The following is a 26,217-nucleotide window of genomic DNA, read 5'->3' on the forward strand; positions in this document are numbered from 1 at the left end:
TCCCTATTCTGGTATTTTAAAGAGTACTTAGCTTAAATATTAAGCAACCTAACTAATAGGGTTCCAACTCCCAGCAACAACAAAAATAAATAAATAAAAAATAGGGAACCACCCCTCACGCGCCACCTCATGATGCTTAATCGACGTAATCAACCTTAATTTGATGCAGTGTGAAAAAAAATGCACAGAAATCAATTATTTTTCAAGAAATATTAAATAGATTCAACATCTTTCTTCAACAAAATTGCAGACTGCACAGATGGTACCTTCCCAAAGGAAAAAGTACTATAGCTTACTAGGGTATATATATTAGACTTAATAGTCACTATATACAGTAATTGACTTCTATTCATTTTACATCAAATTAAAACTTTGGGTGTCAGATAATTATTTATTAAAAGCTAGACATTTTAAATGAGAATAAGAAAGAAAAGTATGTCTTTGTGCCCCCTTTTCCCAGTTAATGCCCTATCGGCCCCCCTGGCTAAACTTTGCTAGATCCGCCCCTGCACAGTTACCAGCGTCAGCTACGTAGAAATCACATTTCACACAATCAGAGAGGTTTAAATGAGTTTTTTTATAATAATTCTGCTCTTTTACAATATTTCAGCCAGATAATGAAAACAGTGAGATAATGTTGACACCTAGTCATCGCACTTAGTTTTCTTTCTTTCTCTGTCTCTCTCCATTTAGTTAGCAGAAGTCAGTGGATGAGGTGGGCTGTTCTCCATAACCCATTATGGATATCAACTACTGGCTATTTACCCATCTCAAAACATCCTGTCTGAAAGGCTCCTGCTCCATAACACCTCCCTGTGTTTGAGCTGGGACGCCCGGGACTCACAGGCTGTGGACATCATGACACAGATGGACTACAAGTACAGCCTGCTGGGCTCCACGGTGGAGGACTACCGCAAGAGACCGCTACTCCTGCAGGTGGATGAAACACCTATGAACCTGTTTGCAGTTCTGGAGGTAAAACGGGATCTACCAAGACGATGGAGCAACCTGGGGTGGTTCCGAAAGATCCGTGTCTACAGCTTCCTGTTTGGCCTGGCTGTCATGTTCCTCATCACGGCTTCATACATTCTGACTGGGGACAAAAAGGGCCTTCTCCTCACCCCTTCTCCCTATCACTTCAGCAGCCTGGTCAGCCCAGGACCTTTAACCTTTAATCTCTCCTCGGTCAAGGATTACATACATATTAAAATGGTGGTCAAATCCATTGCATCTAAGGTGGAGTTTCGGAGCAGTAGACAGCTTCCGGAGCTTAAAGCACTGGTTAAGAGTGAGCCACATGTGAGTATCCAAATTATTCTATATATTCTTTTTCCAATTTAACGCATGGACTTTGGCTTTGGATATCAAATGCTATCACAAAATTGATTTATTTAAAACTGATTAAATTCATACTTCAGTACTATATAACTATTTATATTACTCCTTTAATCAGCCCGAAGAGCCTTGTGCTATAATTAAATGTGTTGAAAAGGTGATTGAAATCAGCATTCCTGCCTACATGCTGTCTACCCAGGGCTGAATACGGCTACTCTGGTGTAATTCCCCATTGGCTACAGTGTCTAATTTAATTCATAAAGAGATAAACCTGCACTGAAATCCTTCTATAACTCTTTATGCCAAACCAGATAATTACATAGGTCCCCTTAAGCTCAAAGCCATCTCGAGGTCCTTCAGCATGTTGGCCTTGAGGCTTTCTTACTGTTCGTCTCACCTCAAAGCTTAGTTCAATTAATTGCTAATCGTAATGATAATGGCTTGTGCTTGGGCTATTTGCAATATAACTAATTTCTTATTGAACAACCTAATGAATTGGAGAGACTGGCTGCAGGACAATCAATACTGCATCTGTGGATGGATCCGGCATTAATTGTCCTTAAAGTAGCCACGTCTTACAAAGTGCAAGCAAGTCATAGTGACGTGATTATTTGCTGCCTTTCATCAACAAAAAGAAAAAAATAACATCTTAACAATATGAATGAATGCATGCATGCTCATGTGTAGTGCTACCAGAAAGTGTGAGATGAGATTAGAGGTTAATCTGGTTACAAAATTACCAGAATGAAAGTTAACATTTTGTGAGTTTGCACCTCCACACTTACTCAACAATGAATTTGAAGCTCTTTTTGTGAGTGTGAGGGTGGATAATGGATCTGAGTTAGATTGTTTTTATGGCCACAAATTGCAATGTTCCCTTCTGGCCAAATCAGTCCCTCAAACACAATTCAGCTAATGTTCGTTTTAACTATTCAAGACCAGACTGAATGCAAAAAAGCCTCCAGAACAAGGAAAAAGGTATGAATGGTTGGACTATGTGGCTGAGCATCAGCAGTACAGATATGATAGAGTGTGCTGGTGTTTATTGGAACATTGCTCAACAAATTTAGCATGAAGCCACTTGCTTGTGTTTCTAATTTATTATAAGTCTGATTTGCCAGAGACCACATTCTAGCTGCACAAACTTGTCATGAACGCACACAGTGCTTGCCTAGTCCTACCAAAATAATGGTCTGTAGGCTATACAAAAAACCCCAAACATATTCATCTTCTACCGTGCGATGATAATTGAGAGTTTACAAAAAGTTTTGCGTGAAATGTCTAAATGGCCTAACAGACTGATGCAACCTGCTTTCTCTGCATTTACAGATGTTTTCTGTTATCCCTCGCAAATTTCTGCCTGGTGTCAAGAACCCCTGCTGGTATGAGGAATACACTGGGAATATCACTTCCGACCCATACAGGACAAACTTATATGGACGCTATTCGCGGCGCTTCAGAACAGTTTTCCAGCACTTGAGGAACACTTTCCACGAACATTTGCTTCATCACAACAGGAAACTCTACCGCATGCGGTGCCTTCCTTATTTCTATATCATTGGTCAGCCAAAGTGCGGCACAACAGACCTGTATGATAGACTAAAGCTGCACCCGGACGTGAAGTTCACAACTTTCAAAGAGCCACACTGGTGGACCCGCAAACGTTTTGGTGAGTAAGGAACACGTAATTTTGAGCGGTAAGGGAGCCTGGGACCATGACATATGCTAAGCTCAAGTCACTGTCATTATTTTGGCAGTAAAATAGCCTCAGTGGACCCCACAAAACCACTAAGTGACATAATATTGAAATTGTCTATGCTATAACTATCATCATATTGTTTTATGCGTGAATTGCACAGTTTCTGCATATTTTAGTAGGTAATTTGAGTTCTTTGGGTATTGACTGACAATAATGTTAGAGTAAGACTTTTCTGAAACAAATATACATTTATGTATTTGTTTTTACATTTAGTTCCATATAGTTCAGTTTCCAGCTGTCTCAGGCTTTCTACCAATTTCTACCCCGGCTGTCCAGCGTATTATGTATCTATATTAATATATTTTATATTCCCAAGTAACCTTGGGCAAGATACTGAACCCTGATGCCCCTGATGTTTGTGTGAATGTTAGATAAAAGTGCTTAGGGATAGATAAAAGCACTGTATGAATGTGTGTGTCACTGGGTGAATGAGACTTATAGTAGAAAGTGCTTTCAGTGCTCAAAATTAAGAAGAAAGGTGCTATATAAGCTTTTCCCAGTGCAATTACAGTATAATTACAGGGAAATTAATACTCAAAACAAAAGCACTACAATTAACAGAAACTGCTAATTTTCTGCCTGAGAGTTGACCCAGATCAACATCCCTAATTGTATATTTACAATCTTTATGCAGCAATTTGAATTATAACCATTCCCTGTTCCCCTCCTGCGTACTTCTACACCTTCATTAGACTCTTACCAGTGCAACTTTCTCATCTTGGTATGTGTGGTTAAGCTTATGTGCTAACAAAGCTCATTAACAGCTCGACTAGAACTATACGCAGAAGGATCTAGATTAACTGTGCTTTATTGTCATCTGTGACATAGACTTATCTCTGTGGTAGAAAGCACTTGAAAGGAACATAAAAACAACCGAAGCTTCTTCAGGCACACTGAACCCACGCATGCTGTTTTTTTGCACTTGTTTAGCACGTTAATGTTGCAGTCGCTCCTTGCGACACATCTCTCTACCGTGAAATTTGCTTCCCTCAGCTTCTAGGTGCATCATTTGGGCTGTTCCCACTGTGCATAAATTTGAATTTTACACTCTCCTTGAAAAGAGTAACAGAGCAATTATAGGTTTATTTAATTACACAACAAATCTTTCCATTTTATGATAGAGCTGTTGCATAAAGGCAATTAAAGTTGTTACTTCTTATTGGATAGAATATTGAATAAATAATGGATAAATAGTGAAAATACTGGCCAATTTCATGGAGAGTTTAACACTATCTGTTAATATATTGGCTTGTTTGTTTAGACGCACACAAATTACTGCCAAAATTCCGGCTTATAATTTTGGCACTCAAGGCGTTTGAACAGGTGGTAACTCGAACAAGTCATTTGCACAAACAAAGAGAAAACCCTGTGCGTCAAGAAGTAAGAGCCGCCTCGCAGCAGACATCTGGGTCGTATGGCAGTTCTAACAGTGTGCCTGACATTGTGGTGTTCTTCCTCCACGAGCATCTGTGATGTAAAAAGAACCACCACACCATCACAGATGGGATTAAAAGATACGCAAGACCCGGGAGTGAGACTGAATGCACCTCATGTGAGAAGAAAACCCTCTGGACACCCTTAAGTTGAATGTTAAATCGCTTGTTTGGTTTGATTTAGTGATTTTAGACACCACGAAGGCTTTACTCGATTTCCTCTTACATCTGAAATATTTTTAATTACAAATTTAGCTGATAATAAGGCTTGTAGTAAAAATCTTAAGTAGGCCAAGATTTCTTTTTCTCTCTTGCATTGTTGTCTCTAAACAAGCAGATCATCATACCTATGAGGTTTTTTTTGTTTCTCTTTGATACTGAAAGAGTCATTAAGACTCATGAATAATGGGAATCCTTCATCAGCCCAGGATGCGGACATCAGCGAGTGAGTCAGCGCGTGCGTCTCACTAATGTGTGCCTGAAATAAAGAAATACAAAGCCCAGCAGTTAAACTTTAGGGGAGCGATCTGCCTTTTGACCGATGGCTCTGTTTTCAGTTCTGATTTCAAAATCAGAAGTCAATAACACAACAGCTTTATACTGAATTTTGTATATGCAGTGCTCAGATTATTTTATAATTATCTTTTAGTAAATGAAGCTACGCTATAACACGAGTGCAATACGAGCGCTCGATTTTCACTGTGATTTCTGGGGATGGGGGCTATTCTTCTACTCAACAATGACTAATTTGACATTTTATTTTTCCAGCAGCTGTCTGTCTAAAGGTTACTTAATGATTTGAATAAATTCACTCATGGCTTTGGTGTACTCCTTGTTAAGGGCACTACATACAGTATTGGCCACAATCTTTGGAAAAAAAATCATCCAAATTCTCACCACAAATATCAAAAGAGGCTTAAGTGTCACAGCCAAATCTATCCCTTTGAAGTTTATCCAGTTGCTGACTATGCCCCTAATCCTTTCGAGACTCACAAAACCTAATTGGTGGATTGATCAGTCTGCATGCAATACTTATTTTAATGTGTTGGGTTTAATCTGAGTTGATAATTATTTGAAGCTCGTAAAGCTGTGGGTTGTGGATGAGTTGTTTGCCTTAATTTGTCTGCCTCATGCTCCGTGTTTTCTGCTGCTTGTGATGTTGCATAGCAGCAAATGCAGTTATATCCCAAGGACACAGGTCCCCCTCAGTTACTGTTCCCCCTCGTTGGGTGCGCTTTCATCTTTGCTGTCACTTTCTTTCTCTCTATTCCTTCTAGTCATGAACTTCGGGCTGCTAATCAGCACTTTTCTCTTAAGACATCCTTTGAGAGCTCTCAGAATTCAAATGGTCTTGTTTTGTATTTATTTATTTCGATCCCCCTCGAGGCGCTGCTCGGTCAATGCAGTAAAAAGGTGATTTGATGCGATCCGTGCTACATAACTTTCTTGGAGGAGCATTTTGAATCTTAAGCAGATGTGTCTGTTGTGTACAGTTCCCATCAAGAAACACAGCCTATTTGAAAACTGCTCTATGCCTAATTCATATGAAAAAGCACAGGGATGGGGGAAAAAAAAGAAAAGCACTGAAGCAAGACTCGCTAGAGCCATCACACCTCATACAAGTGTGACTGTTCTGGATGAGTAATGATGCAGACTGGGTGTTTGGAGAGTTTACTTGAGTTTTCTAATCATGTTTTTCCTCCTAAGAAAAGGTGGTTTAATAGGACACCATCAAAGCATCGCTGAAAGTAACAGCCGCCTGAGTTACCTCATTATCCTTATGCTGCATGGATGCTCCCAAGTCCTAAACCATATCTCCACGATAGCCTACTAAATTATAATTATAATGTACACCACAGCAGCTAAGATGGAAAACACATTTGCTAGTCCTGCATTTTAAGGATTAACTTGACATTGGCCTTTAATTGGAAAGACGAGAAAGTGAGCAGAGACAGTACTCCCTGCTGAATTTGGATTGGATCTTTACTTGGATTTTATTAGGTCATCCTGCAGTCAGGACAACAACAAAACCCTAATGACCCCCTTTAGTGTGAGCACAGAAACACATGTAGAGAAACAAGAAGGCGGGACTGAAAACACACCCACTTTTGCTTCTAGAATCCCATTTAAAGCCAACGTATCCACTCCAACAGCTTTTTAAGTGTAATAACTTAGCAAAAAATTCTAAAATATACCTGCCTAAAGTCAACATCTTTTTCTCTGTCAGGTATCATTCGTCTCAGTGAGGGCTTCCATGATCGATACCCAGTGGAAGACTACTTGGACTTGTTCGATCAGGCTGCTTACCAAATCCAGGGCAACCTCACAGCAAATACCAGCAGATCCAGCCAACCTGATATGATCATAGGTAAGTGAGATGACAGCCAGCTCCCATTTGTAGAAATGAAACTATTATAACATATATTATTGCAACACTTCGAATTAAAATTTATTGAAGCATTTTCCAACTGGGCTCTGCACCACTAGTTGTTAGCCAGTGTGGATAACATGGATAATTATCGTCTTAGTAGCATATTGGGACCGAGATTTATAAAATAGACTTAAAATATTTTTGGGCAGCATGGTGGTCTTTACAGTAAGAAGGTCCTTGGTTCAAATCCACCATCTGGCCCAAATCTAGTTTAATTTCCGGGTGGTTGAAAATTCACTCTGTGTCGTTTCTACTTGGTGCTACTGTAACTTGCTAACAAAGGCTTTAAAAGTTATACAATGGAAGATTATAATCTTTAGAATTAAACAGTCAGCACAACTGAATACCTACATATACTGTAGTTGCCCTATGCCTACTGCACAGCAGCCTCCAGTGGATGTGAGCAACATTACCTTCCTGGTTTATGTCCCATTGCAGTAATTTAATGGATCTAACAAGGACTGCCAAAGAGCAGGGAAAGGTCATAAAACCTGGTACCCATTGCTCAGATGATTAGCAGCCATGTGATATAAGTACTAACCACTTGGCAATTGGTTTGTCACTCATTATGCAAAATGCTGGGAGCAGGAGCAGAGATTTAGAAGTGGAAGTTTTGCAAGCAAACAGAAATGACTTGAGTGCAACGATATAGAGGTTCAGTTAGAGGACAAGATGTCTGTGCGGGCAGCAGTCCGTCTCAGGGCAGACATACAATTTTGCGCAGTAGACGAACAAATCTATGTGGTTTATTTGAGTCCAAAGGCAAAGTTTTGAAGCGGACTGTTGCAATATTTGAACAAGAAAACAAGAACTGATGCTCTTAAATGAAATGTCTCTTGAATAAATACACTGTGAGTAATATGAGGTGACAGGAGCAGGTATAATTCAAACAAATCATTCCTTGATCCAGTTCAAATCTAACTGTCATCAAAACCTTCATATTCCAAAGTGACCCAGCTACATTTTGCATTTAATATGAACTAAGATTGCGCAGAATGCAAACACTGAATATCATATTGCACTTTTTGTTCTATGCAAGCACAGTAAATCAAACTTTGAGTTGCACATTATGACAGGAAACTGCATATCAGCATTTCCCCACACAAAAAAATACCCAACTATTACAGACTGATTATCATCAGAATAACATGTTTTTGGGTAGCTAAGCCAACAAGATACAGGCGATAGTGTGTAAAACATTGCCTGACTTCTTGCTAATCGCATCTCTTGGTAGTTTTCTAAGCGGAAACATTTCCTGTTGAGTGTAACCTCTGTCTTCCTGTTTTCTTTCACTGCTTCAGGGAACAGCTATTGTTCCCCACTCTCTACTGAGAATCTTATTAATTACTCGGGTCATGTATCTGTTGTGATCCATCTATAGAACGTGGTCCTGCAGCATTCTGTGCCCTCGTCGGGCTGCAGCCAATAGCATTGGGCCTGGGGTGACCTGACACTCACTTTAAACTTCGCCTGTAATCTTGTGTCCAATATTACAAAACTACTATTAAAGCAGCAGGTAGTGAGGATGAAGCATGGGGCCGCTCTGTAGCAGCCACTTTCACTTCAGTGAGGGAAGGTATTTCTAAACGAGCTAGTGACTAAGCCTTAAAGAGAGGCTCTAACAGCTTAATAATACTGGACTTCCGTCTGCCTCACTTAGCCACTTCACTGAAGTGCTGTATAAGGGAATCATTGTTTTGTGTGCATGCGTGTGTGAATGTGTGTGTGTGTGTGTGTCAGGACAGCAATAATACCCGCAGTGGGGTGGTGAAGTCTTACAAACCTCCTTCCTCTATCTGCATATCATGTCTCCAGCCCCTCTGCAACTATCTGTTTCTGTCTTTTTTCCCCCTCCATCGCTTAAACACTGTGTCAAAGAAATTGCTCGGTCACAAAGAAAAACTGATTTCAATTTTCAACAACAGGCTTTTCACACTTGGCTCGCTGCATTGGGTGCAGCTTAGCATGTTGCACTGTTTTGTTTGCGATTTCAAATAAATAATCCTAGTTAGAGGGGTGTGGGGGAGCAAAACCCCACTCAGTATTCACACGATGCCCTGGGAGAGCCCAGCACGGCGCAGGCCTATGGCCAGGATCTTGGGCTTCTGATTCTTTTCAACCCCCGGCCAAGACCCAGCCACTATGAAACACCAGAGAGACCAGTCTGGCTCCTGCATTTGTTTGTCCTGTACAGCCCTCCTTCTGGACCAAAATAAGCCCTTTTAATGGATACAGAGACCTTTAAATAGACTTGATCACAGTGTGTATCATTTTATGTGTTAACAGCATTAACAGTGATCCTGTTTCGCTCTCACCGTTTTCATCGCAAAAAAATAGGCCCTGGCTATCGTCCCTTTTTTTCTGAGGAAGGGAGGCAGATAAGGCTCCTGTTGTGTTCCTTCCAAATACAGCTTTGCTTCACAGATAAGAGGATAATGAAGGCGCAGACAGTCTAATGAATCCAGGATATCATTTCTCAGCTTGGCTTGATAAAGTTTATGGTCCTAAATTGTTTGAGAAACAATGTCCTCTGACTTGGTATGAGCACCAGTCTGGACAAGGATTTGAAGACTGCAGTCATTGTACTATTTAGCTGCCCTTGCTGTTTGTCTTTTTTCTTTCTTTTTTCTCCCATTGAGCACTTGCTTTAGAACATCTCATTTTATTGACCTTTGCTTTCATGTTTTACTTCAAGCTTTAATTTAGAGGCTGTATGTTTCAAGTTTCATAACAACGTGCGATTTAAATCTCAGACAATCATTTGCAGGTAATGACAAACTAAAACGGAAATGAAAAATGAAAATAGGCTTAAAAATTAGTTGCAAAAACAACAACAACAATGGTTTTCCCAATACATGCCCATTATTTCTTAATAACCAAACTGTTTATTTTGTATTGTCCACCATCTAAAACCCAACTTTCAGTGATTAATAACATTTGGCCAGTTTACATTTAAGCCAAACGAGATACCAAATTCTGTTTGTTTTTTTAAATATCAATCAACATCACATTTTACAATAAAATACGTTTATGGTGATAAGAATAGTAACGCTAAAATAACAATACAAAAGTGTATTAGTATGATGTTTTTATGTTGTTTTAGATTATTAGGTGTAAGATAACACATATAACAGTAATTTGATGTAATTTAACAGGGATCCTGTACTGTGTATATTTGGTAAAAATACACAAAAAACACAAATAATGAGCCTTACACTAAAAACTAAAAGTGTCTGTGACTGCACAATATTTTTGTGTATGTGTGCATGTTTTTACTTGAAGCACTGTGGCTGTATTTTCCAGGAGAAGCCAGCGCATCCACCATGTGGGATAACAACGCTTGGGTATATTTCTATGACAACACAACAAAGGGAGAGCCTCCCTTCCTTATCCAGGACTTCATCCATGCCCTGCATCCTGATGCCCGCTTCATTGTCATGCTCAGGGATCCAGTGGAAAGGTGGGAGAAATCTGCTTTGCTAGCGATGATGCAGATCTAGTTCTGATGTGCATGTCTTTGCACCCCTATCATAAGTGTTTACACTGCTGACACAGACAGACATTTTCCAGGTTCATAAGAAACAAAAGACCTGTTGTCACAAGAGATGTGTTGACTTTTACTCAGACAGGCTGCTACAAAAGTATCATTATGATGCCTTTATCAGACATGTGGAGACCTTACAGCTGAATGCCTGTGTGATAATGTGTTTAGACGGGGGTGGGGAGGGTTCTTAACGCTGTTAATGTTGATTTTTACTTCTGAGAATGTCTAAGCATGCTCTGTAATTGCTTCTGTCTGTCAAATCGTGGCCCGTGGAACCTCTCCCCCGAAACAATTCTAGGAAAAAATGAGTTGCATGCTCAATTAGATTAGCTGTGTCATTTTTATTAGGTGAGATCAGTTTACACCCTGTACCGCATTTCCTCTATACGATCTTACATTTCAAACTAAATTGCAACTTAGAGTTTATATGGATCAGTGTCGCCACAATTCCCTTTCATTCTCATTTGACATATGGGCAGAAACATGTTTCAGTCATAGAGTCAACCATTAAGAACTGAGTTGAGTTCACTATGAATACTTTTGGTTGACTTAGAAAAAAAGCCTAAATACAAAACATTAACAGACTGACTGGAAACGACAAAATACCAAATTGTAGGTCCTAATTTGGACATCTGGGTTTCTCTGTGAAGGCCTGTCAATTCTGGAACCCATTACTGACTGATCAAATTAATTACAGAGAGAAATCTTTCACAAGGGCTGGCTGAAAGCAAACAAGAGTAGCAATTTTTAGTAAATTGAACCCCAAATGATTATTTTGATTCATTTAATTGTCACTTAATCTGGCAGCTTAATTAAAATCGAAATATCTTTTTTCATTTTAAGAGAGAACAACAGAAGTATAATGGAAGCACTAAGATGACAGAGATAAGAGTCAAGACCAGTGCCAGCATCAATAAACATCTGGCTGGCTTAACAAGCTAAAATAATTTGCTGTCAGAGGAGGCTGAGGCACTGGGGATTCCTCTTGCTGGACCAATATGATGACTGTCTACAGTTTAATTAGGAGACATATTAAAAATACCAGAGAAGAGGAAATATATCTGTGATATTACAGCTTGTAAATGCTTGAAGACAAAAACCTGAAACATAATGAGATGTCTTTTCCATGTTCAAATTTGTCTCTTGTCTTGCAGGCTGTACTCTGACTACCTTTACTTTGGTAGTGCCAATAAGTCTGCAGAGGATTTCCACGAGAAGGTGTCAGAGTCACTGCAGTTGTTTGAGGGGTGCCTTACGGAGTTCACAATGCGCTCCTGTGTGTACAACACCACCGTCAACAACGCCATGCCAGTGAGTGTTCCCCGCCTCCTGCTTTTGTCTCAAAGCTCCGCTGAAAAGCGGCACTTAGTGACCAGTTGATTAGCTGGTGGGAACGAAGAAAGTAAGAAAAGACAGATGGAGAGAAGTCCGTGCTTCATTAGCAAACGCTAAAGTTCGCAGGACAGACTTAATGGAAAGGATTGGCAGCACTGTGGGACCACTGAGCAGTTCAACACCTCAAGCCTCTTTGTGTACTACAAAAGCTCGTTTTCCTGTGAACTTGCTTCTTACTCATGGACCACGTATTAGTGCCAGCCAGTGCCCGGGCCGGTGTTAGGTCAGCTTTTCTCATAGCACCCTGAGGCAGACTGTGTGAGATGGGGATGAGGATTGTCCTCTGTTGGCTTTCCCTTTATGCTGCCTTGTATTTAGAGGTTCTCCAACAGTCTTTATGGCCCTTCATAAGCATGTTTGCTCTCTAGCGATGACCTAATTGTTCATCCGCAAATATCTATAAGAGTTATTAGCCCATGTGAGAAGCATTACAGCTGTCCCTACAGCAGACTCTCATGCCTGTGGTTTCTTGATAAAGGTTTTAGAGCTTGGATTAGTGTCTTAGAGAAAAAAAACAAATAAACCCCAGCATGAGAACACGTCTGACCTAAACTGTTGTACCAAATTGATTTAACAAAGAAGGAATTGCTGAGCTGGCTTGTAATCATCGATTCTAAATGGCCTTTCAATTTTCGCTAAAAAGGCGAAAGGACAGGGTATTTTGTGCACACCTACTGTTCTGCAGTGAACTGTCACAAAGGAATCCAAAAATCAATTTCAACAAGGGTTAGGCTACGAGCAAATGCTTTGATGAGATCTCACAAAAGATCAGTGTGCTCATTTATTTCTGGGGTTGATGAATTGTGTAGTGGTTTAATCTACGTCTCAAATAAAACCTCAGAAAATTAAAAGAAACGTCTATCCTGTGTTCCCAGAGCCCAAGTTGAGATCTTTAAAATACTTGTTTTGACCAGAAAATAATTTAAAGATTATTAAATCTTTAGATTATTTCAATTTGCACTTTTACAAAAGAGGGAAAATCACCTTATTATGATGCAAAACTAAATTGAAATACTATATAATGTTTGGCCGTAAAGTATTTAGTTTGGTTGTGATGATGATGCAGGTTTCCCTCTTTCTTATCTCCCTCTCTCACTTCAAATAATAAACACTACACATTTACATGCCTACACAGCATCTAGCATCACTGAGCCGAATTCATGGAGAAGACGAAAAAGAAAGCAGTTAAAATTTCCTCCCTCCACCTGTTTATCTCCTTAAAGAAGAGGATGCATGCACCACTTTGCTAAGAAAAAGTGCCTTGCATAGGAATTTCTTATCTCATGTTGACTTTCTTCTTCTGTGCCCTCAGGTCAGATTGCAAGTTGGCTTATACATTGTGTACTTAATGGACTGGCTGACCATCTTCAGCAGGAAACAAATTCTGGTCCTAAGGTTGGAAGACCATGCCTCTAACAGGAAATACACAATGCATCAAGTCTTCGAGTTCCTTAACCTGGGTAAGTGAACAAGTGAGTAAGTGTAGTCATGGGGACTCTGATCAGTACAGTTCCAAACAGTGCCCTAGATACATACAAATATGGATATGTAGTGTAGCAGTGAATGTGATTATTAGAAAAACGAATGCGTCGACCTAAAACCTGTGCAAACAAATGTCACTTTAAAATGGCATGCAACGATATAATTAAAATCTGTCGATGCAGAATACGGGAGTATAAAATCTCCACTTAGGAGTAATCGTGAACAGTTTACCACACACGCACACAGGTTTGAGTGTATGAATATGACAGCCAAAAACAGCCCCTTCCAGCTTTGTGGAAGCTTCCTTCCTCTGAACTCACTGGTTTATCCCACAGTGTAATTGCCCCAAAGCTCAGACTTAGCTCTTCAAAGAGCTGCCAACACCATCTAAGGTGTGATTACCTTCCAGAGAATCTTTTGCCTTTCTCACTATTTTGTTCCATTTGTTTAGTGTTGCGTCAAAATCAAAATAAGTGGACCAGAACGAGGGGGTGTGAAAGAAATGTTTCTGTGTTTTTCACAGGGCCGCTGACAAAAGAAATTGAGTCAGAAATCACAAGAAGCCCGGCGTCAAACACCAGGAGGCCAGCTGACAAAAACCTAGGACCCATGCTGCCCATCACTAAAGACATCCTGCGGGACTTCTACACACCGTTCAATGAAAAATTGGCCAAAGTGCTGCAGAATGACTCCTTCCTCTGGGAGAATAACTCTAAACTCTGAACATCCCAACATCACAACTCCTGTTATTTTAGAAAAAGAAAGAAAGAAAAAAAAAATACCACTGATGTGTCAACCAGCCCCTTTGGACTTCATCTCTCTCAAGTGCCCATTAAAAAACAAAAACAATAAAATCTATGTTTTTTTATTTAAATTATTTTTTTAAGTTATAAAAGCAGAGATGAATCAACGATAGAAAAATAGCACAAGCAAGTGTGGTGGTTTTGTGTGAGAGTGTGTGAGCGAGAGTTGAGTTGTTCTTGGCCCTGATTGTTGTTGTTGTTTTTTTTTAACCAGATGTACCAAAATTAAATAGTGAAACTGAAGATATTACGTTGTCTCTTTTATGTTTAATTAATTTAAAGAGGAAGACGTCCGACAGGACTGAAAGATGAGATGAGAAAAGATGAGATCTACTAGTTTTGGTCCTTTTCTTCCAAGATAGCTATACTCACAGAGACAAATTACTTTGATTGTACCTTTATCAGAAGGATTGTAAATATGGCATAGTGAAACGAGCTTGTAGGGGCACAATGGATTAGTGAAACAACAGCGCCCTCTACTGTGAAGAAGGTGTAACTGCAGTCTTAAAATTGGCCTCATTCAAGACTAAAAGGTTAAAAACACAGATGTGAAATGGAATATATGTTATCCTCAAAATTAATACAATGGTTTGTCTCATGTTAAATGTTAGCAGAGATTTTGACAGGAAATTAAAAGAAATAGTTTCTGAATTAAATTGAAGGACTTATTATCTGGCAGATGACTTCCTGCCAGATAGTTATATTGTATTATGCATAATAGTCCATGTGGTATGAAAGATTTCCTGTATCTGTTTTTGTTGCAGCAGAGCTTAATCAGTCTGTTAGAGAAGGTGCTCTGCTGCCTGTACGGTAAGAGGTGCAGAGAGTCAGGATAATCCATAATGGATAACAGTTTGTTCAGTAACCTTCTCTCCATCACAGCTTCTGGGCTGGCTCTGTACAGTCACAGACCAGCCTACCTCATTAGTTAACCAGTGCTGGAGTCACTACCTCCTATGCTGCTCCCCAAGTAGACCTCAGCAAAGTACAGTACACTGATCACAGCAGACTGATAGAAAATCTCCAACATTTTGCTGTACACATTGAAAAATCATCTCTTTCTATAGAAAAGAAAGAAGAGCCTGTTCGTACCTTTTTGGCATACAGCCTCTGTATTGGTTCAGCCTGCTGCTGACATGGATGTCCAGGTGCTCCTCCGCCACATCAGCATTTCTGGTCCACAAGCTCTATAGCTGTCCTCTGTCCTTTATTTGCATCCAGAAGACAATTTCTTCAAGACCACTCCACAAAATTATCCACTAGTGCTCTGTACTGCTCCTCATTCCACTTCCAACCTCATCCAACAACTGCGGAGTAATCAGAGTATTTCTGCAGGTGGCATGAATCAAACTTACAAAGAAGTTCTGAGGTTTGCAAGGTGAGCAGGAAGACAGCACAGTCTCCTGTGGAGCTCCTGTACTGAACATCACCAAATCATACAGAGCACTGCACAGTCTTACATGCAGTCTGTCTTGTCGGGTCATCAGTATCATAAGCAGCATGTAGACGATTGCAATGTCCACTCCTCCACTTTTGGATTATCTCTAGGGTAAAAAAAATACTCTTTTAATAAGTGGTGCTGAATGAGTCACCGCTTTGCCAACGTCTGGAGGAAGGCCCAAACTCGAGGGAAAATTGATTGATAGCATTGTTTATTCTTGGACTTCTGTAGCTGCAGAGTGTTGCTGAAACACATAGCTCAAATTAATTTAACAATGCAAATAATTTCACAGTTTATACAGAAGCACACCTACAAAGGAGCAAAATATTGCCAGAAAAATTCCCCCAAAAAACAATATTTCACGTCTTTAAAACAATGTTGCATGACTTCAATTACGAAAATATGAGACTGTGAAAATGAAATTCGAGTACAATCTATTCTCTACACCAGAGGGCAGACAAGACTTAACTATACCTAATTGTAACTTCGATTTTAGCAGGACGTTTAGTAAGTTACAGCAATTATTAACGCCATCATTAATGAGAATATTATTATTAAACATTGTGATGCTTTAAGAAAATGTGCCTCGATTTTGAATATGGGTTAAAAAAACAGAAAAATCATGCAGTAATTTTTCTTTCCTGACAATATTTATAGTTTTCCATCTTTTTTTTTTTTTTTTTTTTTGCCTGTCCCATTTGGCTCTTTTGCCATCAGAATTGTTGTCTAAAGGCAAAGAAAGATACCCAACGGATTTACTTTACCAAATTGACCATCCCAGCCTTGCCGTAATGGTCCATTTGATTCACCTTTTATTGTTTATTTTATTTTCACTTACTGAATACGGGACAGACTTGACTGGGGGAAAGAAGGGGAGAAAGAAAGAGGGAAAGAGAAACAGTTGAGAAGAGGGACGGGGGAGAAGGGCAAAAGACAAAAACCAACAGAATGAGCAGAAAAAAAAATACATATATCAATCACCTGGATCACCTGCTGAGAAAGAAAAAAGAAAACAAGCAGAAGAGAACAAGAGTAATAGAATAAACAACATCACAATGATATATGGGAATATGACAGTAAATACTAAATATTAAACATTATTGTGCAGCACATAAGATCAACAGAACACAGTGTGCTTTGAGGTAGGAGCCAAAAAGGGTGTAGTTTGTGGGTGTGATCACCCGTGTGTACACCTGTGAGCATGGACGCGCTTGTTTTTTTTTTTAAAAGGTTCCTTCATGTAATGATCTGCTAGAGGGCGTGGGGGGGGGGGGGCACAGCCCCGTCCTCCAGGGCATGAAGCAGGTATGGAGGAGATCAAAACTCCAGACATCCAGAGGCCCCCAGAACACAAGAGATCAAGGAAGACCAACAGAGGGGCAGCCGCGCCACTGTCCCAGTAAGAGCTGAGGAGAGTCCCAGATGAGGGCTCACTCAGCAGCCGTGGAGCAGAAGCCAGGGGGAGTTGCAGTGACGCGCCCGTGAGCTCCGCCGGCAGCCAGCCGTGCCTGAGTGACCGAGCCCCAGGCCGAGAGGCCGGGGGCACCCCACCTCCGAAGTGGCCCGAGCGAGCCCCAGGCTCCAGGCCCCGATAAGCGGCCGCCAAGGAGTGAGCCGGTGTGTACCTGGAAGCCCACCCCCAGACACAAAGAACCACCAACGCACCGATGTCTGAGGGAGTCCGCCACTGGCAGGGAGGGCCTGAGATGTCCCCAGAGAGGTGGCGTCTGACACCCAACCTGACATATAGACACAGACATACAGGCACACACATATACAAACATCCATTCCCACCCTCATGCTCTCATATGCACTTACTCCACACTCAACCAACGTGGAGACAGACATAAAGAGACGCTGTACACACGATCACACTCCCCAAGCGTACTCTACGAACCGGGTCTAGGTACCCTTGCCCCTGGAGGGGGGGAACTGCACCCAGACCCAGGTGGTGTTACCCTTTTCCCTGCGGTGGGGGGAGGCAGACCGCCCCGACTCCGCAGCAGCAGGGAGGCCCCACACTCCAGACCGCAGTCGGACGGCCAACTCCTCCTCCTAGCCCCCCCCGCTCCAGCAGGTCGCAGAGAATGGGGGTGAGAGAAGACTCCAAACCTCCCTCCACCCGCTCATTGTAGTGTTGATGCATGTGTGTTCTAAGGTGCATTTAAAACCCAGGAGGGCATGGAGCTACCTGCCAGAGAGCAGCAGGTAAACGCATGGTCCCTCCTGCTAGCCCTCAATGTCTACGTGTATTTAACATTGAGAGGTGGGCAACGACGCCAGGGGTGGGGTGTACACCCTGATGGTACTTTGGATTCCGTGGTAGTTTTCCATCTTAACTTCAAGACAACCTGACCCAAATAGCTATGAGAAACTTGAGCTTAACAGTTTAACGACATGAGATCTTCTACTTCTCGCTGCTGTTTTTCAAAAGGTAATGCAGCCCTTTCACTCTGCAATCCCGAAGTGCCAGCAATTTTGGCTACTTTATCCTCACTGAAATCAAGACAATCTGAATGGAAAAATAGTGACTCCAAGTCATTTGCATACTGTGTTTAGAGTTGGATGTGTATATGACTGGCTGAAGGAGTTTGGCTTTAGTGAGAGCCTCCAACCAATTTCAGTTGTCTTTGAATTCACAAATATTATCAAAGTATCTTTCATCCTAATCTGGAATACAGATTACAGTGACTGAGAAGAAACTGAAGAAGAGACTTTCTGAAATGCACACTTAGATCACACTATTTCAATTTTCTTAATGAATAACCAAACATTGAACAGATTGGCATTTAGGTTCTGATCTCAACACTTCCCACAGGTATATACTAAAACTAGCACTGCAGAAGCTGGAGAATGAGGAATTTAAACTTTAGCTCAGGGGAACTTTGAAATTTAGCCCACAGATGAATCCTGCTGATGTAGGTGGAGTTTATGAAATGCTGCAGTGTGCAGCAGAAGAGCTGGACAGAGCAAGCATAGCAGGGCAAAGGGCAACAAAGACTATAAGGGAAATACAGTGCACTAATGTGCATGTGGGTTGTGGTCATAAGTTACGACCCGGGCATGTAACAGTATGTAGACTACAGTATGAAACATACACTTATCATGGGCATGAAAGGCAATTTTGGGCTTTTATTGATTTTTTTTATTGATGTTCTTTTTCCAGGGTGCAATAATTCTTCTTTAATAACTTTAGAAAACAAGAATTGGGTGCACAAGGTTGAATTTAATTTGGATGTTTTGGATGACAATAATAATAATATTAATAATAATAATAATAATAATAATAATATCAGCATCAGCTGTAGATATTATAACATCTAGAAAATATATTATCAGCATAATTATCAGCACATAAACACTGAGGGTTGGAAGGAATCCAGCTAAATATAGAGTATCAAGTAGCATTGGTCTAAGTTGGATTTTTGAGCTATTATTTGCCTGATTCTTAGATGACATAAGCATCAGGTGAAATATTCTAGCACAAGCTGTCATATTTCCATTCCTAGAGTCAACACATATTACTGTCCTTTAGTGTTGTGAGCCAAAAAAAAAAAACAAGACAGCAGGAAATATGCAGCAAAATGAAACAACACAAAACATACTCAAACAAACCAATAACATAAATATTATAGTGCACAAATAGGAGACCAAAACATAGAAAGTTAACTAAAATAAGTGTAATAATTCATAAATGACTGCAATATTAATCCCAGAATTACGTCATGCAAGAGGTTCAGCAACACCGGCCTGCAAGTGCTAGCGGCTACTAACAAAACTCCAAGCTAAGCCACCAAGAAACTCATAACACGTATTACAAATAAATATTAGCAAATAAACTTACATGCGTGAAGACGTGATTCCCCACAGCTCCTTCAGGAAAGGTGGTCACTAAAATCCCAGGAAGGAAAAAGAAAATCAGATTCCAGGTTGGTGAAATGTTGCAAACAGTTAGCTAGTAGCATCAAAGGCTCTATAATTGTTTCTTCTCCATACTGTCCGGATGCAACATTATTAGCTTTCAGTTGTATGCAGGGTGGTTTAATTATGAAATAGTGTCATAAATCATAAAGTAGTTTACTTAGAATATGATGGAACAATATCAGTAAAAAAATTACTATAGAAATATGCAGTAGGTAGATATACGCTAACTCACTTTGTTAGGTACACCTGTTTAACCTCTTATGGCAGATACATGGACGTAGTCAGGATGACCTGCTGAAATTAAAACCGAGCATCATAATGGGGAAGAAAGGTGATTCAAGTGACTTTGAGCATGGCATGGTCGTTATTGCTAATCTGGGATTTTCCCACACAGTCAATGAAATGGTCAGAAAAGGAGAAATATCCATTGGCCAGTAATTCTCAGGGTGATAATTCCTTGTTAATGTCAAAGCTCAGAGGAACAACTGAGCCAAGGTATTCAGAAAACCATCTGTGAACGTATGTAATGTCAAAACTTGAATGTGATTGGTGACAACAGCAGAAGACCATACCAGGTGTGTCAAGCTTCTGCTGTAGATGTGTTACTCAACTTCTCTGCTAGGGTGGCGTCTGGACACCTGTGCCTTCCTAGAGCCTCACTCTCCTTCTACTCACCTGATGCTGGTTCTGGCTAATTGCCCCTGACACCATTTAAGGCCTCAGTGGAGTGTTGGTCCTTGCTGGATTGTTGTGCTATTTTCAGTTAGTGTAGCCCAGCTCTCTATGATATTTTTCCTTGTGCTCCCTGGTTCTGCGGCTAATTGTTGGTTCTCCATCTCCTCCTGCACAGACCTACCTGGACCCCAGCCTGCCTTCCCTGGAAACCCTTTGGTTGAGCAAGAGCGTGAGTGAGGAAAGGTATGGACATCTGGACTGAGTGTGTGTTTTTCACAAGCGGATTGAAGAGGACTGTGAGCGTGACTGTTCCCCAACCCTGGACCTACACCTGGAATCCCTGGACCCCTTTTCTCCCTCTCACTGTACATATGTAATTATTCCACCCACTGCTGTAAATAAACCTTGTTCTGTCTGAACAGTTCTAAGTCCTGCACTTGAGTCCAGCCTAGTCACCATGACAGGGTGCCACTTCTGTTAGCTAAGAACAGGAAACTGAGGCTACAGTTTGCATGGGTTGACCAAAATTGGACCCCATAGAAGATTGGAAGATTGGTCTAATGAGTCTCAAGTTCTGCTGTGACATTGGGATTATGAGCAGTGTACCCATCAGGTTGAATATGAATTGACTGTACTCAAATGACCTCTACATTCACCAGATCTCAATCTAACAGAGCAACTTTTGGATGTGGTGATTTGCATAATGGCCTACAAATTTGCAGAAACTTCTCATGTCAATATGGACCAAAATCTCTAAGGAATGTTTCCAGCACCTTGTTGAGTCTATGAATCCTGGTACTAGAAAGGTGTAACAAATAAAACAGATATCCTCATGTCCTGTGAGTGAATATATAGCTCTGGTATAGTAGCAGCATCAAAATACGATTTTTCAATTTTATGATGAGACCTGTTGTCAAAAAACATGTGAATGAGACAAGTTGCTACACTTTTTTTTTTTTTTTTTAATGCTTTTTGTCTTTTACTATAAATGCGTCCACTCTCTTATTTTCAGTCAGTCTGCACACATGTTAGATCCCCACTGCCACTTTGTGTTAGAAGCAAAGGTTTGTGTATAAATCAGTGGGCTGGTGTCTAAGTTTTACAGACAGGCTAGGAAGGTTGGAAGATAATGAGAAGTTAAAACGTTCTTTTATATGATTTGTTGACTAAAAGGAAAACATGATAAAAGAGGAGTTGGGGGTGTATGCCAGCAGCATGACGATGCAGACATCGTGTTTCAGGTCACATTTATGATATTCACTACAGGACCTTAGATGTGTTTGGGAGACCTTTTCTCCCCAGGTCCATTTCTTCTCTGTCAGTTTGGATAAGCTTCGAAGCAGGGCTTTAGCAGCGAGGGCTCCCTGTTTTACACCATCGTCTTCTCATCAAATATCTCTTAACTCTTTTGCTGTCCTCCAAGTTGTCTGCTGTCCTTCTCAGCTCTCTTTAGTCTTCTGTCAAATTAAACTGTCCCGGATCTTCCGGGATTCTTAATGCTATAGTGGTCCTTTAAGTTAATGTTAGACCTTCAGACTTTTGACCAACTGGGTATAAAATTATATTAGGAACCTTACTGCTGCCATTCTTGCTCATAACCATCCTTCATACCCTGAAATGAGCTGAGAAAAAAAAGAAAAAGTATATTCTTTTGAATCGCAGTTCTGTGTGTCTCTATTGTCTGTAAGAGAGAGTGCCACAGAGAGTTTCTTGTGACAACAAGAAAGAAAGACTGGATAAACAAGTTTATGCAACAAACATTTGCAATCCATCATGCTAATTAAGTGCTCTGATAGCCTGCCAGTTGTATCTGAAGAGGCTGTGTGAGGCCCAGTTATGCCCACTGACGTTAGAGAAACTGAGGAACGCAATCTTTAAAATAAAACCATTGCCTCAGTTAGGTAAAATATAGCAATATTAATCAGTTAACTTTTTTAATAGTATACACAAGAATGCAAAAGTAAGCTGATAATATTAAACAGAACAGTCCTGTGAGATCTGTTCAGCTTTCTGATTTTGTTGGAAGGGCTGAAAACATCTGCTTGTGATATACAGTGCTATGCAGTTTTATCTGTTTTGGACACACATAGAAATAGAAATGGTCCTTGGCAGAGATTGTTATTACTGATTGGCCTGGTTATGTTTTTTTCTCCACATAGTCTAAACTAAGCTAAGACACGATGGCACTGTTAGAAAGCCGTTTCTCCAAAAATAAGGGAAGCCACTGCCTTTCATGCTTGTTTACCTCCTTGTCCTTATATGGTTCTGTTTAGTGTTGACAAGTCTCCATATGGCATATTTGTCACTTCAGCTATTTTTAATCAGGGCAAATTCTTAAAAGTGGAGAATGTGTTAAACCAGATGTTACTTCTTTGCTTCTTCTGAGCCTCTTGTGCCCTTGAAATTGTGTCATTGTTCAACAAGGTTCACTGGATCTATGGTCGTTGCTCTGCATTAGCTTTCACATCAGACTCTAGCCAAGCATCTGAGAACAGCACAGAATTCTAATGTGGTTACATCTGTGTCTGGGCGGATCCTCGTCTTGAAGCAAAACTGACACATGTCCTTAGAGGTGCCCACTCTTGAACAGTGCTTTAGTATCAGTTCACTGGATGCAGCTGCAATATTAAACCAGTTTGTTTCAGTCATTCATTCATTCAAAAAACTCTCTCTTTATATCACTGACATTAGATGTGAACATCTGGCCTTATTTTGGTCACATCCAGCTGGAATCTGCCCCAGTCATAGCCAGGGCAGATTTAGACAAAGAATTAGAAACACAGGTGTTCAGGAAGGGAATCTTTTCTGGGAGGAAACTGAGGGCGGCTGTGCTGAAACACATCAGCACAGCAACAGGCTCCAGGCCACTGTGTTATAAAACTGACATTGTTGAAGAACAGCTTGAGGTCTGAGTATGTGATAAATAGATAAAAATGCTTTACAGGTCCCCAGTGGGGCGACATTCTGAGCTTAACAAACCAAAAACAGAAATAAATTTCACGTAATTGCAGAAATAAAATAAATGTAATAGTTTCTACAGTAACCACGCAGTGCTGTTGTATGAAAACACAGTCAATGCGAAAGTAGAAAACCAAAAGACTGGTTTGTTCCCAGTGTGAAAGACAGATGTCCAAGTATATTTAGCTGGCCTGAATAAACCACACACTACACACAGTGACAAACCACTATTCACTTCCAGTTTAAACATTTGCTTTGAGGATTTAGAAGTAGTAACTTTAACAGATTTTTTAATTGAGGTCAGTAATATTTAGCCCTGAAAGTATTGTAGTTAGTTAACCATGGTAGAAATAAGCTATAAACAATGTATAATTGCATATAATACTAATATTATATTATGAATTATGAGTATTCACTTTTCTTTGCACCAACTAACTGCTAATTTTAAGAAATGGGGTGTATTTTTACGGGTAGAATTAACTGCTGACAGCTTCTAGAAATAATCCAGATGAAAAAGCAATCAAAGCAATGTTCAAAGTTGTTGAAATGCTGTGTATAGAAACTGCAGGACGTTTCATGCTCCAGTCCAGACGGGGCAGTTCTCCTTTAGCAATATTCTCATTATAAAGATTAGGAAAAGATGCCACTATGCTGCACTAAATATAATTTGATTTAATATATAAATAAAAACAAAACTGAAAGAAATGAATCATTTGAATGTCATCACATCAGTCCATCCATCCATTTTCTTAATCACCTCATCATAAACAAACATATAATACATTGTGGAGTTATTTTTTAAAGAAAGGCAGATATGAAATGGTAAAGTGAGATCCGAGGAACCCACATATATAATTCCCTATATGCCCATATATTGGCAGTACAAACAATACCAGTAAGAAACTTTGTTTTAAATAGCTCTGTGTAGCATTATTATGAATTTGACCTTCAGATCAAACTATTGACCTTAAAAAAGGGGTCAGAGGTCAAATGTGACATGACATTTTAACTCTTTCGATTAGTTTACAATATACACTACTCTTGTAAGAAGCATAGTTTCTAAGTTATAAGGCTTTCCGTCAATTTTCAACCAGTAAATCATTAAGGTGACCTTAGTTGAGGGCCTTGGTGGATGTAAGTCAAATTTTAGTGGATTATTAACATGATCCCACTCTATACCCCAACAAAGATGTAACAGAATTCAATAAAAACCTTTGGTGCTACCTTGTTTTCAAACAGACAGTGTGACACACATGCAGACACGCATACAAATGGTACCAAAAACATAACCTCCTTGGTGGAGGTAATTAGGAAATTGCTTACCGAGGTCACAAATCAGTTGAGAAGTAGGTTCATTTTGTCACTGACTTATCTTTGCAACCACAGAAGTCATCTTCTACATGCCATTAAAATATTAAGATAATTCTAAAGTATTTCTATACTGTCTTTATATCCAGAGGCTAAAGCCATCTGTTCAAATCAAATAAAAGTGAAAAATAGAGAGGAGTGTTATTTCATTTCATTCATTCATTATAGCATTACACAACAGCAAAGAAATCTCACCATCTTTTGTGATCCCACTACCTAAAGCAAGATTAAGCATTGGATCTATTGGCTATAATCAGACCAGTAAAAATTTGCTGGCATCTTGAGTGGTGAAACAAGCTGAGTTCCATGAAGGACACCATGAAAACATAAGCTGACACAGACCTCCAGTCTCAAAACAGACTGCTCTGCATGTGTGCTGGTCGAGCAAATTGACCATTGCCACATTTCTCACAGTTTCCATGGACACAGAAGAAATATTGCTAAGACCCAGCACTGGGCTGTTACCTTCTTGTCACACTATGCTGTGATGAGAGATGTTCACCACTTAATTTCGCCAATTTTAGTGATACAGACACAGTTTTTTAAACTTTTTTATGTGGCAGACATTCCTTTTTTTATGGATTGTTAAATATGATCATTCTAATATGCATTCCAAGCCTTAAGTGTGTCAAAGCTCTACTGCACTTATCGTATTCCTGCGTCATTTGGGTTAATATAGCACCGCTTTTACATTCAAACTCTGACAGCACCAGCCTCATCCTTGTGTGGAACACATTTACCTTTCAGTGATTTAGCTTTCAGCTTTAGCTTGCCGCTTGTCAGACGTAGTGCCAAGATTTGAGAGTCGTTCCTAATGAAATGTACATACTTTAAAGCAGTAAATCCCAAGGTTGCAATATGCCCTGTTTTGGATCTATAAATGTGTCATATCACATTTTGTTTTACATGTAAATAAATAAATAGGTCAAGGTGGGTTTGTCCCGCTCAGGCAGGATAAACTCTTTGGATGTGAATTTAGTAGAAATATAGGGCACAAGCCAGTGTGGCACATCCAAGGTTGTTTTTGATGGATGATCACTGAAGGTGTTTGCATGCATACATTTCAGCCTCTTTGTGTGAGACTTTAAAACATTAATGAGGTTCTCTCCTTGCATGAAAAGCAAAGCACTCTCCATTTTAAGCACTCATTACAATTACCACTGTCCACCAAACTTGGCCTTACCATGCCCTACTGTACCATTGGATTCACAGTCTCAAGTCAGTGTCCCCTTTTTCATCAGTTACATAGTGACAAAGCAGCAGCAGGGAGAAATTTGCCATTGAGTTTCTAACCTGTCACTCTAGGCACTGACGCCCAGTTAATGAGAATTCAGCCAGGGGATTTTCTCCCTGTGAGAGATTATGGAGAGAGGCAGAGGCCATCACTCCTACCTTGGGTGTTCTTCACTGAGAAAGACAGCTATTGTCACAACATTCCTGCCTCAAGCTGCTCTATACTTCACAGCCTGATAAGCAGCTGTTTGATAAGCCGGCACCAGATCAGGTATATTAAACTCTGACGTCGAGTTTAGGAAATCATTTCATGCTTTAATAAATGTTAACCAAGATTAAATAGCGTCTACGCTCTAATATATCCGTTCTGTAGGTCACATTTCTACTAACAAATGAAGTGGAAGATTACATAAGGGTTGTTGGGCCTTTTTGCTAT

General features: G+C 40.1%; 1 protein-coding gene and 1 long non-coding RNA gene across 2 annotated transcripts in view; one reads left to right on the forward strand and one right to left on the reverse strand.

The window, feature by feature from the left end:
• LOC113028295 (uncharacterized) overlaps window positions 1-20,116 on the reverse strand; it is a 34,165-nt gene extending 14,049 nt beyond the window's left edge. Inside the window, exons 1-3 of the long non-coding RNA XR_003273222.1 lie at window positions 19,780-20,116; window positions 19,468-19,514; window positions 15,275-15,726 (exon numbers count right to left, since the gene is read on the reverse strand). This is a non-coding gene — a long non-coding RNA (uncharacterized LOC113028295). The remainder of the gene's footprint in view (window positions 1-15,274; window positions 15,727-19,467; window positions 19,515-19,779) is intronic.
• Window positions 718-14,425, forward strand: chst15 (carbohydrate sulfotransferase 15). Its single transcript, XM_026178456.1, has 7 exons — window positions 718-1,299; window positions 2,665-3,004; window positions 6,755-6,895; window positions 10,262-10,418; window positions 11,657-11,813; window positions 13,210-13,357; window positions 13,903-14,425. Exons 1-7 carry the CDS (start codon window positions 859-861, stop codon window positions 14,100-14,102), a joined length of 1,584 nt encoding a protein of 527 aa, XP_026034241.1. The 5' UTR covers window positions 718-858; the 3' UTR covers window positions 14,103-14,425.
• Window positions 20,117-26,217: the final 6,101 nt, after the last annotated feature.

Source organism: Astatotilapia calliptera, chromosome 8 (assembly GCF_900246225.1).
Source record: "Astatotilapia calliptera chromosome 8, fAstCal1.2, whole genome shotgun sequence".
Classification (NCBI taxonomy): Eukaryota; Metazoa; Chordata; class Actinopteri; order Cichliformes; family Cichlidae; genus Astatotilapia; species Astatotilapia calliptera.